Source organism: Phoenix dactylifera, chromosome 14 (genome assembly GCF_009389715.1).
Source record: "Phoenix dactylifera cultivar Barhee BC4 chromosome 14, palm_55x_up_171113_PBpolish2nd_filt_p, whole genome shotgun sequence".
Lineage (NCBI taxonomy): Eukaryota > Viridiplantae > Streptophyta > Magnoliopsida > Arecales > Arecaceae > Phoenix > Phoenix dactylifera.
In genome coordinates, this window is record NC_052405.1 from 2,259,825 (window position 1) to 2,275,952 (window position 16,128).

General features: G+C 40.6%; 1 protein-coding gene across 1 annotated transcript; it reads right to left on the minus strand.

The window, feature by feature from the left end:
- Window positions 1–2,331: 2,331 nt before the first annotated feature.
- LOC103714259 (cationic amino acid transporter 6, chloroplastic-like) lies at window positions 2,332–7,496 on the minus strand. Its single transcript, XM_008801446.4, has 5 exons — window positions 6,888–7,496; window positions 6,112–6,334; window positions 5,112–5,463; window positions 3,822–4,053; window positions 2,332–3,206 (listed from the first exon to the last, which is right to left on the minus strand). The coding sequence occupies exons 1-5, from the start codon at window positions 7,297–7,299 to the stop codon at window positions 2,641–2,643; spliced, it is 1,785 nt and encodes a 594-aa protein (XP_008799668.1). The 5' UTR covers window positions 7,300–7,496; the 3' UTR covers window positions 2,332–2,640.
- Window positions 7,497–16,128: the final 8,632 nt, after the last annotated feature.

Here is a 16,128-nt window from a genome sequence, read left to right on the forward strand (position 1 = left end):
GGGAAATGACCTTAGCGTAGGATAAGAAGCGATCTTTAGAATCTTCCCATGTCCCATGGCCAATCCTCTCTACTGTTGATGCTTAGATGACACCCACGACTTAGGAGTCAGACGAGTGATCATATAGTACTAGAATTGACCAATGGAGATAAATGAAGAGAAAGAGGGACAGCAAGTAGTTAGGTGGATGCGGGAATAAAGAAATCCAATTTGGAAGGCTTTAGCTTAGCCAGGATTTGCGCTATATATTTAGTCAAGATGTGCACTGTTTTTGCAGCCATCTGAAAAGGATACGTACTATACTGGCAAAGTGCACTACTTTGATGCTAAAGTGTAACACCTCGGCTTAAGTACTTCTTCCACAATGGATGGATATGCAGAAGTTATTTGAGTTTTCTCGCTTCCTGCTATCTCCTCCTTTTGTTTTCATCCATTGTTGCCACTCCTGGGAATGGATGGTGGAGCCAATGTTCAAGATAAGCTTGAAAGACTATAGGTGAACGAGTAAAAGCTCTGACTGGAATTGAAAAATGTCTCTTCGGCCTTGTCTAATCTTTAATTACTTTTGTCGACAGATATCTCATAATTCTCTTGGGGAATCCCTTTTTGTCCTTGGAAAGCTTATCTAAATTCATCTTCCAATCAGGTTTGTAGGAACAAATGAATTGAATCAAGAGAGAATACCAACTTGTGCCTGCCAAAGAAAAAGTTGCATGTCTCGAACGCAATGATGCGAGTATCAAGTAAATTGACTCCCATTTATCCTCTCTCTCTCTCTCTCTCTCTCTCTCTCTCTCTCTCTCTCTCTGTGTGTGTGTGTGTGTGTGTGTGTGTGTGTGTGTGTGTGGAAAAAGGGACTCCAACTTGTATGGCCAACTTCCTTTGCATAATAAGCATTTGCTACATAAAAGTCTAAAAGCTAGATAGGTATCACAATATGCAGGCTCGAAGTAAACATTACATATTTATTATTTGAAAGAAAGTGCCACCTTTGATCCAATGACATCAATCAGACTCTAAAACAAATAAGAAAATCGAGGACTCACATGCCGACATACCACTTGCCATGATATGTGCTCCTCTTTGCCTAAAGTTTACCTCTTAACTACCATAGAAAGTGAACTTCTTCTCTTTTTCAAAGTAGGAGAGTAGGAAAGAAGGGTCACCCTACCTTTCTTCTATTCCTTATAAAAGATATCACGAGGTGAGGGTAACAAATAGGGCGGTGGATATCTCGTTATTATCATCTTATAATGCTGACCAAGACACTGTTGGGGCCAAACCTAGCTATCACAATTTAGAACAGAATAAGTTCATGGATTTGGTGGAGGAGGTCATTTTCCTTTCTTCCATTTTGTGTGGTGGTCCAGTGATTCTGATACAGTGCAGCCACCTTCTCATGATAATTTTGCAACAGAAGTGGCTGCAGATTGCTGCAATGGTGATCCCTAATCACACTCCATCATCTGATTCCCAACAAAAGGGGTTATGATTTTTTACATCAAGAGCAGCAGGGGGGCTGGATGTTGTTTTGACTTGCATGCGAGAATTGAAATGATTGCAGCCATCTCATGTTTGAAAACATGTGGGGATTGAAAAATAAAGATTGGATCTTGATCGGGTGCAATGTCACCATGATTCGATTCTCCTCAATCCTAGAAAAGTGCTAGGTGATTTTCATCCAATCCCATTGAGAGCGAGTGCTCGCAAACCATTGAGAAAGATCGCATTTTGACATTATAGCTATCTAGCAACCATGATTATATATTTCATAAAAAGAAAAAAAATGTGAGGGTGAGGTATAAAAAGTGGAGATAACATATAGACATAAGGAGGGTAACAAATAAAAAACACCCGACAAACATGGAAGTTTGACGCAGAGAAGATGGAGCTGCCATAAGTTTTATCAGAGAGAGTATATACGAAGATGTGAAAAATGCTCTAGTAAGAGCAATGATTGGTTGAAGTATAAAATACAAACATTATTTTGTTTCAAGTGACAGTTCTCTTTTATTATTATCGAATAACTGTGTTGCATATGTTGAATAGTCTATATAACCAACTGAAGATATGCAATATCTCGCTAATAATGATATGTAAGTTATGAACATAGCTTTGTAACTTACCCTGGCCAAACATTTGAAACACTATTTACTTCCCAACATATAACCCAAGCTTGGAATTGATGACTTCTTTAATAATGTCTATCATCAAATATATTAATTGAAGATGAAGTCTCGTAGACCATTTCAATTGGAATCAGACGCAATGGATGTCTGAACGAAATTAACTACCCTGGCCATTTCAAATGTCCAAGTCAGCCCAGACAGACACCAACACAATTTTACTGAATTCTAACTCAACCAAGAAGCTGAAGGAAAGAGATGTTGAAACCAAAATACATAAAGGAAATTAATTCAAAAGCCATCTATCTTACAACTTGCATGTATAAAAAGCCTTCCTTTTCTTTTCTTTGGCATTTTGCCAGTTAGAATTTCTTTTTGGCCCCCATTTAACTCCCCAAACCCACTGGAAATAGAAAGGGAAAAAAAAAAGATGGAAATTGGTAAAGAAAAAGAGAAAAAAAAACAGAACATAAGAAAACAGAACGAAAGATTTGATCCTTTTCTTCAGCTCCTTTTACACCCTGAAGCTTCCATCATTATTTTCCTCTGGATAGCTCCGGCTATCTCCAGCTTTGTGCAGAGCACCATTCTCTTCGGCATCAACACTTGCATGCACGCTATAGAAAACATAAACCAGTACCGCAAGCACCGAGAAGAAGCCGAACCGCACAAACGAAGGCCGATCGAGAGAACCCAGCAAGAACAAATTCAGGAATACAGAGATGGAGGGTATCCAAGGCATCAATGGCACACCCCAAAACTCAGGCTTCCGAGCCTGCGGCACGAGGAGTTGGAAGGCTTGCAGGATGGCAATGGCCGACACAGCGCACGCACCAAGCAGCAGGGCCTTGGTCCTCCCAGGCGGAGCGAAGTTCCATACAAGGGTGAAGGCAAGGGAAGCAAAGGAGAAGCAGAGGAGAAATGAGATGGTTGGCCATGGGTTGGTGGAACCGGCCGTGACATAGCGCCTGTAGATCACGGCATTGGCTACCATGTAGAAGACGAAGAGAGTGCCGATGGAGACGAGGCTGAGGAGGACGTCGAGTTCGGTGAAGAGAGCTATGGCAGCCGTGAACACACCTGGACAAGTCAAAGATGGATCCAAATATGCGTCAAAAATGTCCAAAATTACAGAAGGAAGAAAGCTACTTGACACCAGAACTATACTGAAGAACTAGTAGCGAACAGCAATTTTGTAGTTAATAATTCTTCGAACGTTACGCATGGCCTCCCAATCCTTATCAAACGTTTCCTGCTCAATCCGGCAATAACAGGCCTAAGTCCTGTTCATCTTTTGTCTCTCGGAGCTCAGTTTCTTTCATTAATTAGGAAGAAAAGGAAGAACAAACTGTCTCTGTCTTCATCAGCGTCATTCTATGAAATGACTTGTAAATTTACAAGACTTAAGACTCATTCTTTTATTTAAGAACACGATCACCACCCGTATACAATTAACAAAATTTGGTATTATTTATGATTAAAAAAAAAAAAAGATGACAAGCAATCTTAACTCCTAAATTTCAGCATAAACTTCTACAATTTGTTTTTCTTAAAAAAAGAAATATATTTATCAAAATTGAAAGCTTTTTTTTAAAAAAAAAAGAAAGTAAAAGGGAACCAAAAAAGGAAAGAGAAAGGGATGTTAGTGGGCCCCAGGGAGAGTTGAAGATTGCATAGTAGGAAGGAAAGCCGTACCGAGGAAAGCGGAGGCGTTGACGGGCGTGGAGGTGGAGGGGTGGACCCGGGCGAACCACGCTGGCACGACGCTCGACCGTCCGATCACGCACAGATACCTCGCCTGCCCCAGCATCGCCACCAGCAAGGACGTCAGGATCCCGAAAACCGCCCCCGCCCCGATCACGTTCGACACCCATCCCCAGCCGTCCGATCCCGTGAACGCCGCCGAGAACGGTGCTTCAATGTCTATCTGCCAACACGCAACACCAACACCCAGTCAAATCAAATGGATATGTACACGTGTACGCACGTGGGACCCACAGCACCACCCGATTACATTTCTTGTCTCGTAGAAATCTGGGTCCGTATCTTTGAATCCGGTCAGAGTAGACGGTAGGGAAGGGGCTAAAAAGGTGACATCGCACGTTCCTCCCCAACCGAACACATTAATTTCACGACGGCGATTCGGGTCATGGTACGGTGGGTCCACCAACTCGACGGTCAGGATAAGACTTAAGAGAGAGCGACCAACAACCTACTTAGGTTGTGGATTAGAGAGTGAGGAAGAGAGCGGCCAGCTACAGCACAAAGTTTGATGCAGGACAGTAGGCGGAACGGAATGCAAGATTGCTTATACGTGAGAAAGGTGACAATGGTCAACTGCTGTTATTATTTGCTAACTATGCACGCAATCATGGTGAAATATGACACAAACTTACTTAAACCTATCGTACTCGGCCTGTGTGGATGGAGAGCCCTTAAGGGTTCGGTTCTCTTAAAGAAATGATAGAAAACATCAACATGGGCATAAAAGGACAACTTAATATATTAAAAGGAAATAACCTGTCCGGGCCTCTCAATTTCTGTTGCTAGAAGGTCAGCCACTTGGGCATATAATAACCCCTCGAGTATAGGAGAAGGCAAATATGTTGATCACAAATGACTTTAGGATGATTCAAACACATCCACACAAACCTATGTGGCTTTCGATTCGAGTAACAAGAAACAAAAGCTATGAGATGTTTTCAAATGATGAATGTTCGATGAGCCATATAAGAAAATATAAAAATATATAAATAAATTTATTTCATTCTATCAGCTTAATTTTTTTGGAACAAGTGGTGATTTAAATATGGTATCAGAGCAGAAAGTAGGCCCTAGAGATGAGAGGCCCAATTTCCTCTTCACAGTGGACCTAAGTCTCACCCTGCAATCAGAGTCCAGACCGATCGACACAAGGTTCCTATTCCTACCTATAATGTATAATTTATGATGGAAAGGGAGAAGTCGGGGGGGTGAGGTTCTTACAGCATCGTAGGGGAGGAGCATGACCATGGAGGCAGCCATGAGGCAGTAGAGAACTGTGACAAGGACGACAGAGCCCGAGACGCCAATGGGGATGTCACGGGTGGGGTTCTTGACCTCCTCCGCCATGGTGGACACGGCATCGTAGCCGATGTAGCTGAGGTAAACCAAGGCCGCGCCGTTGAAGACCCCTGAGATGCCGTAGGGGAAGAACCCGCCAGGGTTCTCTTCTGGGTTCGCTGGGTGCGTGAAATTCTTAGAGTCCCCTCGCCAGAATCCCATGACAATTATAAACATGATGAAGGCCAAGTGCACCGACGTCAACACCAAGTTTAGAACCGAGCTCTCTTTCGTACTGCGATGCAGGGGAAATAAATAAGCATAGGATTATAAGAGAGCACGAGCACACTGGAGAAAACAGAGGAACGAATTCATTTGACATATAAAACAAGGAAGAAAACGAAAGATAGATGCCGAATTCGTCATACTCAAAAGCCAAAAAGAAAAAAGAAGTACGATAATTACAGAAAAAGGAGCCGCCCTTGAACAGAAAAGATTGAAAGAACGGTAAAGAAAATCGCAGTGAAATAGCCATTAAGAGAGATCGAGAACATATTGAATAGAATAGAATTGGAAAAAAAAAAAAAATCAAGTTTTTGGTTTTTTTTTTTTTTCGTTTTTTAGTGATCCCTGAGTGGAATAAAGATTTTAACCGGAGGCGATGAAAGGTAAAAGAAAAGGTGAAAGACACACAAATTTTTGATGCGAATGTAAAAGGTTTGATTTGATGACAGAAGAAACAAAAGAAAGTAATGATGATTGGAAGCGTGGAAAGGTTAACAAAGAAAGCCCCACGAAAGCGAGTTCTCTTTGTGACAGGTGACGACCAGAACAGAGCTCCACTTCGAAACGAAGAATGAGACAGAACCATCCAAAGATTGGATTTTGCTTCACCCTCTCGCCCTCTTGCTCGCTCTCTTTTTTGAAAAGCGGTGGTGGTTACCTGTAACAAATGCACACAGTAATGATCAAAACCACGGCTACCGCCAGGAGATCGATCTGGTTGAAGCCTTTGGGGAGGCCGGAGACGGTGATCCGCCACCTCGCCGCCGTGTCCACCCCGATCACCGTCCCAAGATATGCCGTGAAGCTCCGTGCCGCCGCCGCATTCGACAACACGTACTCCATTATTAGATTCGCTCCCGTCAAAAAGGCCGCAAATTCTCCTGGAAAGAGCAAAAACAGCAGAGGATAATAAACGAAGCAGAAGATTGCGCCCATTCATCGCCCTAAAAGGAGAAATGAGGGAAAGAAACCTCAAATGTTCAAAAAAAAAAAATGGAGCAAAGCAAAGAAAGAAATCCAGACGGATAATATACCAAACTAGAAACAGCTCCAGTTGCTCGGATTGTCATTCAAAATTCAGATACTTGGTAAAATAAGTATTAGAAAGCTTCCAATATGTTGTAAATTAATCTCGGAAAGTAGCGAACGTCGTAGAAACGAAGGAAGAAATTAGAAACAGAGATGATTGCTTGGAGAAAAATATCGCCTCTGGATACGTTAAGAAACCGAGTTGATCACAGATTTCAGCAACAAATGCCCTTTTTTCTGATTTTTAGGGGAAAAAAGGAAGATCAAAAACCAGAAAAGCGGCTCAAGATCCCTTTTTTTTATTTTGAGTGAACTGAAATCCTAATTTTATCTTTTGACCGAAAACAAAATCCATTGTTTAACTTGGAAAAAAGAGATTTTTTATGAGAGAGAGAGAGTACGGACCAAAGGTGACCCTGAGGTAGCTGAAGGCGCCGCCGGCAACGGGCATGTCGACGGCGAACTCGGTGTAGCAGAACGCCGACAGGAGGGCGCAGAACCCCGCAATGGCGTAGGACACGACGATGGCGGGGCCGGCGTTTTGGCGGGCGGCGCGGCCGGTGGTCACAAAAACCCCGGCACCGACCATCCCACCAAGCCCCAGCCCAACGAGGTCCGGCCACCGCAGCGCCCGCGCCATGTCCGAACCGGACCGCGCCCGCACACGGCTCATCTCCTCGTACGTCGTCGTCACCGACCCCACCCGCCGCCGCAGCCGTCGGGGGGTCTCTGCTAGCGCCCAACCGTACGCCCTCAGACTCGCGAACGACGACGACGACGCCGCGGCGCCGCCGGTCGAGCCCGCTGGCTTCTCCATCTCTCTCTGCTTCTCGTTCTCTCTCTAGAAGAAGATAAGAGGGCCTTGTGTGTGATTTGGAGAGAACCAGGGGGTGTTATAAAGGGTGAGGAGCGATGGATGGAGATAACGGCTGGAGAAAACGAGACGGAGGAGAGAAGAAGCGGAGTGAGAAGAAGGGCGAGTAAAACGGCCTCCAAAAGCTGGCAGGGAAAGCAGGGGTACTTTGGCGTCTTGGGAGCCAGTATTTAATGCGTTATTAATTATTTGATAAGACGAGGACTGGATTGTACGAAAATAAAAACTAAGATAATTTTTTATAGCATCCCAAACGGACCGAGTTAGGTGGAAAATACGTGGTATTGAAGAAGCAGCGCGAGGAGAAGGTGGGTGAAACGGCCTCTAAAAGCTAGCAGGGAAAGCACGGGATCTTTTGGCGTGTTAGGAGCAAGTATTTAAAGCTACTATAATTATTTGATAAGAGGAGGACTGGATTGCATGAAAATAAAAGCTAAGATAAAATGACACATTTTTATGACCTCACAAATAGACCGACTAAGTTATGTGGGTAATACATGGTTTTGGACTTGGGTGTTAGGGTGGGTGAGTTGTGGGGTGTGGGGGAACGCACTCGACTGCTGGCGTGACCCTTGCCTTCTTTGTCATAATTATTTCTAATTAAACTTAACTATTTTTATAAATTTTGATTTAAAGTTATCAATGTTCCATCGGAAAAAATAAATTTATAAAAAAATTATTTTGAAAAAATTAAATACTAAGAGCTTATTTGGATATTTTTATGAAATTAAACTGAAAATCTTATGTTCTTATCAAGTTTTTGTCTCTTTTGTCAAAATGATTTTAATTGAGCTTATTATCTTTATAAATTCTGATTTAAAGTTATTAAAGTTCTACTAAAAAATATATATTTTGAAAGAATTAAATACTAAGAATTTGTTTGGATATTTCTATAGAATTTGACCGAAAATTTTATAGTTTTCGTGCATTAGGCCGTTCATTTAAGTATGATCCTATATCAATCAAATACCATCCATCCTAAATACTGTAGGAAGAGTTTATTTCTGCAAACCAAATGCTGAGGTCAGGGAGGCCAAGGGCAAGAGTTTGGAAGGACTTGGGGACATCAATGACGTGGGGCTGCTTGGGGAGAGCTCCAAATGGAATGGAGAAGAGGCGGGCACTGGAGAGAAAGGAAAAAAAAGTTTTTTTTTCCTCAACTAAGCCTTATAGTTAATAAAATTATAAGAATGCCATTGGAGATGGTCTCTTGACCCGGAAACATGTAATCAATGATGATCTTTGATTTTAGATTGGAGGAATAAAATATAGTTTCTTTTTATTTTATCATTTTTTACCTGGGAACAAATATTTAGGTATCAAACAAGTCCTCATAAATATTTGCTTTTCGAAGGCAAACATGGCGATATCTGAGATGGTTGGAAAACTGTGCATGGATGTAGTAGTTTAAAGTTACAAGTCTCTCAGGATGTTGTGGATTTAGATAGTGACCTGGGTATGATTAGTAAGAGATGATAATTGTCATTCCTCTTAGATATTTTTTCGGCATAAAGGTTTTATCAAGTTCTCGACGAAAAGAGGAAACTTTAAAAGCCACCGAGGCCGGAGCCCCGGCTACCCTCCAAACGAGACAAGAGAAACAAAGAATTTGCGAGCGACGACAACGACCACAACAAAGATGGAAGAGATGATGGTAGTACATTACGTAATCGGTGGCTTTAATATCATATTGAAAAAAAAAAGAATAAGAAAAAAAAAATGTATTTCTGCCTGTCCATTACAATATATAGAAGCATCCTCTTAGCTATGAGGCTGACGAAGTTTGGTAAGGCCGACTAAATTTGGCACAATTAATCACAAATCAATCAATATGAAGTTTGGTAAGACCAACTAAGTTTGGCACAATCAATCAATCAATTATCCTACAATAATTATAACACATTTAATCTCGCATGATTCTCTTCTTAAATCTTGTGGCTTGGAATGCAGGTAGGGTGGTTCTACAGTTATCAGCAACTCATCATACATTCCATAGTCAATGTCTAAATTTTTTATATAATTTTTTTATTAACGGGTTTCGAGATTTCTCTAGTGACTATTCTACATGCAAATGAAATTTAAAGGTGTGCTTAATAATCTGAGTTAAAAAAAACTTAAAGAAAGAAAAGAATGCATACGATTGATTCCATTTTGATGGGTCTAAATAATTAAATTCATTGATTTGTAAGGTAGCATAAGTCATACATTATTATAGTTTTAGTTGTTTACAATAATATTAAACAAATTTATAAGTTTTAGTTCAATAGATAAAAATTTGCTGTAAGTACATTCAGTTGATAGGTGTGAGGATCTATGTACAAATGTGTTCTAATTCTACATTGATTATTCGCCAAAAAAAATTTGTATACTTATATAAAACTTAGGAGCTCACATAATACTTTCTGACTAATCCTATACCACAATAGCTTATCGTTACATCTCAAATTTTAGTTGATATTTCTGTCGCCCAAAAACATAAGAATGATAACCATAAAAAACCTTTGATCAATTTTGAGCTGGGATTCTTTAATTTCAACAGGATAACCATGGGAAAGAAAAATGGCTGCCAATATGTAAAGTAAATGCCCTAGTATTCAGCCATGTTTAGCTAGCAACAATAACATTCAACAAATTCCTATTTATAAATTATAATAAGAAGTCTCATTTTTTCTCATTGCCCAGGACATTCAAATTCTTTCAACAGACTCCTTTTCTAGCAACTACGAGAGATGGTACGAGAGAAACAAAATTCATTGCAACTCTTGCACCAACTGCGCATCTCACCTACTCTATTCAAATGCTCTCTCTTGATAAATATATAATTCATAATTATTCTATAAATTGACTCTAAATACCTCCACCGTGTCTTTGAATGTTGTCCAAAGTATGGATGCCAAGTTGTCCCTTTTGCTCTAAAGATAATAAATTCACCATCCTAAACATTATATAAGGAAATGTGCCGTTCAAAATAACTATGTGCCATACATGATACATCAGTGTCCGTCGCACTTTTAAATTAGTTAATCAGAGAAAATGAAGCTTTAATTGACGCCAGAGATCAAAATTAACGGCCAAAAGCAGCAGCATGCGGCTTTAATTGCGCGTCTCCACGGCACGGCGAGAACCGGCCGCGACACGTGTCGAGACACGTGTGGCGGATCTGCGGATAAGAAGGGAGGGGTGCGGTGGAGAGGGAGCCCGAGAAGGCGCCGGTGCGGCGTGGGGTTCGAATCTCGATGCAGAATAATTAATAAAAAAATCTTTCACCAACAGTAACGGAAGCTGACGGCGTCAAATATTTTTCCTCCCTACATTGCCCTTGCGTTTTATCTGAAATGGCGGGCAATCTCCTTGATATTCTGACTTCCGTTTGACCAGCTTGTCGCCGTGCAGAATCTTTGACTTTAGTACTTATCTAACATTGATCGGGAAACGCGAACGCGCGGTTCCCCACGGGTGGAGTTGGCGCGGGATCCTTAGATTAGAAGCCACGGATATGGAGAATTTAATCGAGTAGTCTGGAGATTTTCGTAGGGTTTTCTGTGTCGAATGGAGAGATATAGGGGGGGGGGACAGCTAGGAGACGGACAAGAGCTACTGGATATGGGCCAGAGCCGCCCACCGGCCGCATCTTATCCATTCCCATGGGGAGAAGTCTGGACTTCTAATCCATGTCCTGTGGCTCTTTCTTGAACAATTATTCTAGTAGGATATGTAGGGGGCCACGTAAGAGATCGAGGTGGAGGGGGCGACAAGTTTCATGTCTCTGATCATCTCCCTCCCTCTAAAGCTGGAGGCAGGAATTAAGCCCATTCTTGCAGCTTGGTTCACAGCCTAGCTACATCCCATTCCTTTGAAATTACTGATGTAGCCCTCCTGCAGCTTTCAAGTTATCCACTTGTTGATCAATTGAAACTTTTGGATATGCCAAGAATCCTAATTGTGTCGTAGCATCGTCCCCACTCTAATTTGCTAGCTATGCATGAGCGTCGAGGAATTCCTATGCATGTGCTCGATCTGTCGTTATTAGAAACACAATCACATTCCCTAGTCTAATTTGCTTGCTTTTTTTATCGAGAATGTGCATCGAGGAATTCCTGTGCATGTGCTCGATCTGCCATTATAGAAAGGTAATCACATTCGACCATTAGTTGTTGATAGTCAATGAAAATGAATCTCTCTCTCTCTCCCCCTCGCATGTGCGCGCGCGGCACTGTGTGCAACTTAGTAAACGCTTGCACAAAAGTCATTTAGAATTGGTCCTTTCTATACCAAGAAAAGGCAAGGGAGAGAGAAGGTGTTACAATTGGGTACACAAGATGCCCATGCAGTTGATACCACAAGATAAAAAGTTGTGCTGCTGATGCATGAGGAGACGTGATAGACTTTACAGTTCATTGTGATCTTATTAGGAAAGATGGTCAAAGGTAGGTGGAGCTCTATATGTAGGAAAGGAAAGAATTTTGTTCAAGGTCATGTGATCTCATTTAGTGTCGATTGTCATGATCATCATCGGTAAATAGTTACAATTATAATCCTTGAAGAAAGGGAAAATGACCATTATATAACTTACAAACATGATTCTTACTTGGGTGGGACTACTTTCCTTCCATTTTTTTCCAATAAAAAAGTATGATTACGATCCCTTTTCATGATTCAAGATCTGATCTTGCACCACAAGGAGCAATGGCACAAAGCTCTGGACAAATAACCTCTTCAGTCAAGATTCTTAAAGCACACTCCTTTTTATCGCTTATATTTGACCTCTGTAGTTGCAAAACGAATATCAAGATCCAGCTACATTTGAACAAATTTCCATGTACCATAGACCTACTAATAGATCACTTGGTGGTTTCTTGATTAATTTGTCGCTACTCCTAGCAGATCTATCACAAACTCAAATTTCTGAACTTGCTTCATGGTAGGTCTTGATAAAATGCCATGGAATGTGTGGTATCTTCTCCTTCTTCTCCTTCTTGTTCTTTGAGCCGATGAATATTTCAGCGGCGGTCAAATTCACTTTGTTAACCTTTGCTTAGACAATCATGGCAAGGAAACTTCATTTGAGAAGTGCAAGCAGGGGAACATACCTCGCAAGCTTTCTTTTTTATTTTATTTTATTTTTTTTGAAAAAAAAAAAAAACAACGAGGTTCAAGCTTTGAAAGCTAAAGTATAGAATGGTGTAATACTAGTTACTTTATATGTCCAACAATATATGTCATTTCGAGATCCAAGGACAAGGTTTGGGCCACTTTCTCTTTTGGTTTCACTTCACATACCTTGTTAGGATCCGGATTTTGATAGGTCTCGTCAACGCCAAGGTTTCGAGCTAGCCGTTACGTCAAAGCTGACTTGGTTTCTTTTCAGTCAAAACGACCAGATTCCCGCGCAGTCCGGTCAATCTTATTCCATCGCTTAAAAAACTCTTCTCTAGGATTTTCTTGGCATCAACACCTTAATAATTTATAGATACCTAACTCCGCCCAAATCATTTGGGCTTGTAAAGGGCTCACAACGAGGCAGTATAATCTTTATAGGATCCAATGACCCCAAACCATTTTAAGCACTAGCATTTGACTAATACTTTGTGGTTTACAGTATAATCTTCACTTTTGTTGCTTGCCACAGTCATGCTTCAGAAGATTTGGATTATCTAAACAAACAAGAACAAGAAAAGTTTGACGGATGCTTTTTCTTGGAAAGGGCTCTGCCCTTTTTTTGTTCTAATCGTGTAAGGTGGGCATCCGTGTATTGTTTACAAAGTCTTGGTTGGTTTGATTCGGTGAGTCAAAAAAAAGAAGATTGCAGGAAAGTTGTTCAAACTGCATTGACTTAGTGGGCTAAAAAGGGTCTTTAAGTCTCCCACCTAATCCAATTATTATCATTGTATGTATAGTTTAATACTTGTACTCTTTGGTACAAGAGAATATTTTGCTAGTTAAAAAAAAAAAATATTATGGGGCTCGCAAAGTTACACGCTAACATGTGCTTTGGGGGCCTCCAAAGGTCTCTCCTGTTTTGTTTCTCTTGAACATTCCAACTATACTAAATCGATAGTTGTAATTTAAAATTGTAATTAAGTTTAGCATCATGGAACAAGATAGGTGTCATATTCTTAGTAATATTTTTACTACTTTTGTAGGTTGTAGCTTAACAATTGCATTAACTGAAGGATATAAGATGTGTCTTATATAAGCTGCATTTTTGTTTTGTTGATCCCCCTTGAAATTTTTTTCTTTGGTTGAAGAACATCATAGAAAATTGACACATAAAGAGCAGACCTTAGAAGAATGATTTGAAGACGTCGCATTAGTTATGTTTCATAATAATTGTGTAGGCACCATGCGAGGGAAGCAATTCGTATGATTACTTTTTGAAATTGCTATAAAACTTGAACATAGTGATGAATCTATATTCTAAATTTGTTTTCTTCTTATATATACCGATTACATATTTACGTAGTTTAAACTACAATACAAAAATCACAACAAATTGGATAAAAAGGTAGGTGATTAAGCTGTTTCCATTGTTTGTTGGGAAATATGGCGGGAGCAAAAACTGGTGTCATTGGCACATCCTTCATCTCTACAACCACTCTCTATTTCTACTGTCTCTTCTTTCTTCTTCTTGTGCTCTAATCACTCATCTTTCTCACATTTCTAGTGTACATATTCTAATTACTTCTAATCATTGATAAATCGGGGGAAGCAACTTGCTACCTACGTGGAAACAAATCATTTGTAAGTATAGAAATTGGCAAGTATCATTCCAAGTTTATAGTTAAGAAAGGCATTAAAGATAATGAAATGCTTATCCTAACATGATACCTATTGTGGGAATAAAGGGTCCGAACTTAGTCCCAAATCGACTAGATAGCGGAGAGGTCTATTCCTTAAATGGAGGGGGGCAACCTCTTTCTCTTCAGAGGCACCTTTTGTGGGGCAAAATCGTGCGTCGGGAAGAGACTATGAAACCCCCTTCAAAGCGGACAATACTTTTGAGGAGAAATACCCATGACAAACAAACAAACTTCTTATGTATTGATTTAGGACCTCACCAAAAAACTAACAAAGATATTGTTATTTGAGTTCATTAGCCTAGTATAAAAATCCAAGATCTACCTAGTACATAACCGATATGAGACTAAGCACACAACTGTACGAATCCATTCCTCATGTTTAGTCTTGGCATCTTTGTTAGGCTAAGGATCTAAGTCCAATCAAATCTAATTACAAAGACCATAATTAAATTTTGGTGAGCCCAAAATGGCTTGTGCTATAGTGTCCTCTATTCCATATGGTTCATGAAGTAGGTTTACTTTATATCATTTATAACAATTCAAGACCTCAGTTAAAAGGACTCACCAGAAAGTGTTCTTTAGATTCCTTAATCCTACTTAAATAAATATCCAAGATACACCTGATGCATAATCAATGCGAGACATGGCCGCATGAGCCCTTAGATAACTCGTATCTTGCAATAAGTTAAATTTGCATAAATTTATGTAAATAATTCAATTTCAGAAGTCTTAAGCTAAGTCTTGGGACTTGTTTAGAAAATCTAGTAGGATTGGACAAGATTTCTTATAGGAATCGAGTCTATTGATCTGCCCGGCTCATATTTTTCTGAAGGCCCATCCTAATGTTAGCCTAAATCCTATTTACAGGCTTATTGACTTGCAAGAAGAATTTGGGTTGCTGAAATATTTGATTGATATAAGCCTGCTCAAATAAATCGCCCACTCCATAAATCTAATAGCAAATTCAGCTTAATTTTACTAGATTTTTCGAACGAGCTCGTGGTCAGCATATTACAAAGTTAAGCTTGCACTTGGACAATATAAAATCAAGCCCATGGTTTGGCCCCTGGACAACCTTGCCTGGTATGGGCCACCTACGCATGCGGCATTGTTGCAGTTTTGATGAAATTTAGGGGCAAATAGGTTAAGGCACGGCCAGACAGGGGATCTTGTGGGACCCATCCGCCTCTCCAAGTGACCTCTTTGGTAATTCCGAAGCCTTCCATTTTCCCTTTATACCCCGCAACATTTCTCTCTCCACCCTTCTCCCCTCTTCATAGCCAGCAAAAGAAATGTCATACGTGGTCCCATGAAATCAGGCTAAATGGGTTCGGATTGGGTGCAAAAAAGCAGACGGTGAAATAAAGTACGCACTGCTCGAAGGACCATCATGTTTTTATCATTTTTTGTTGCCAGGGCCAAGGACTATCATGTTACAGCCACCACACGAGACGCCCACTGATACACCCAGTTTATGTGAGGCGTGGGGGCCTCCTTGAATGGATTAATGTTAGAAGGACCACCCGTGACGTTGGAGAGTTTTGATCTATCAAAAAGACTCTTGATTGATTATTTATTTATTTATTTATTTTGTACAACGGGGCTCACATCTGATAAGTTTGAATGCTGCCAATAAAATCAGAAAACAAAATACTACATAAAACCTCTGACATTGAGATGTGGTTCACCCAGGCAAAACCACCCGAGTGGTGAGCACCGTTCCTCTTTCTTAAAAGTCTGTAGATGTCACAAACCATCGACCTCTCCTTAGAGGCACGTCCCTGATCCCGAATCTACACGATTACTGAAGCTGAATCTCCCTCGAACAGGATGCGATCCACCTCTAGCACCCGCCAAGCACAGGACAACCCCTTGCAAGCAGCTCTCTCAACCACCTCATAGCATACATGAGTCAAATTTAATAATTAGTATTTTCCATGTCTTACGACTCTTCAACCTAATGCACGGCCAA

Bases quoted from the DNA above. Each gene is read 5' to 3' on its own strand.
- LOC103714259 (XM_008801446.4), bottom strand. From the start codon at position 7,299: ATGGAGAAGCCAGCGGGCTCGACCGGCGGCGCCGCGGCGTCGTCGTCG. The intron at 6,335-6,887 runs GTCCGTACTCTC...TGCTCTTTCCAG, and splicing joins CTACCTCAGGGTCACCTTTG to GAGAATTTGCGGCCTTTTTG. The intron at 4,054-5,111 runs GTAAGAACCTCA...GCGTGTTGGCAG, and splicing joins TGCTCCTCCCCTACGATGCT to ATAGACATTGAAGCACCGTT.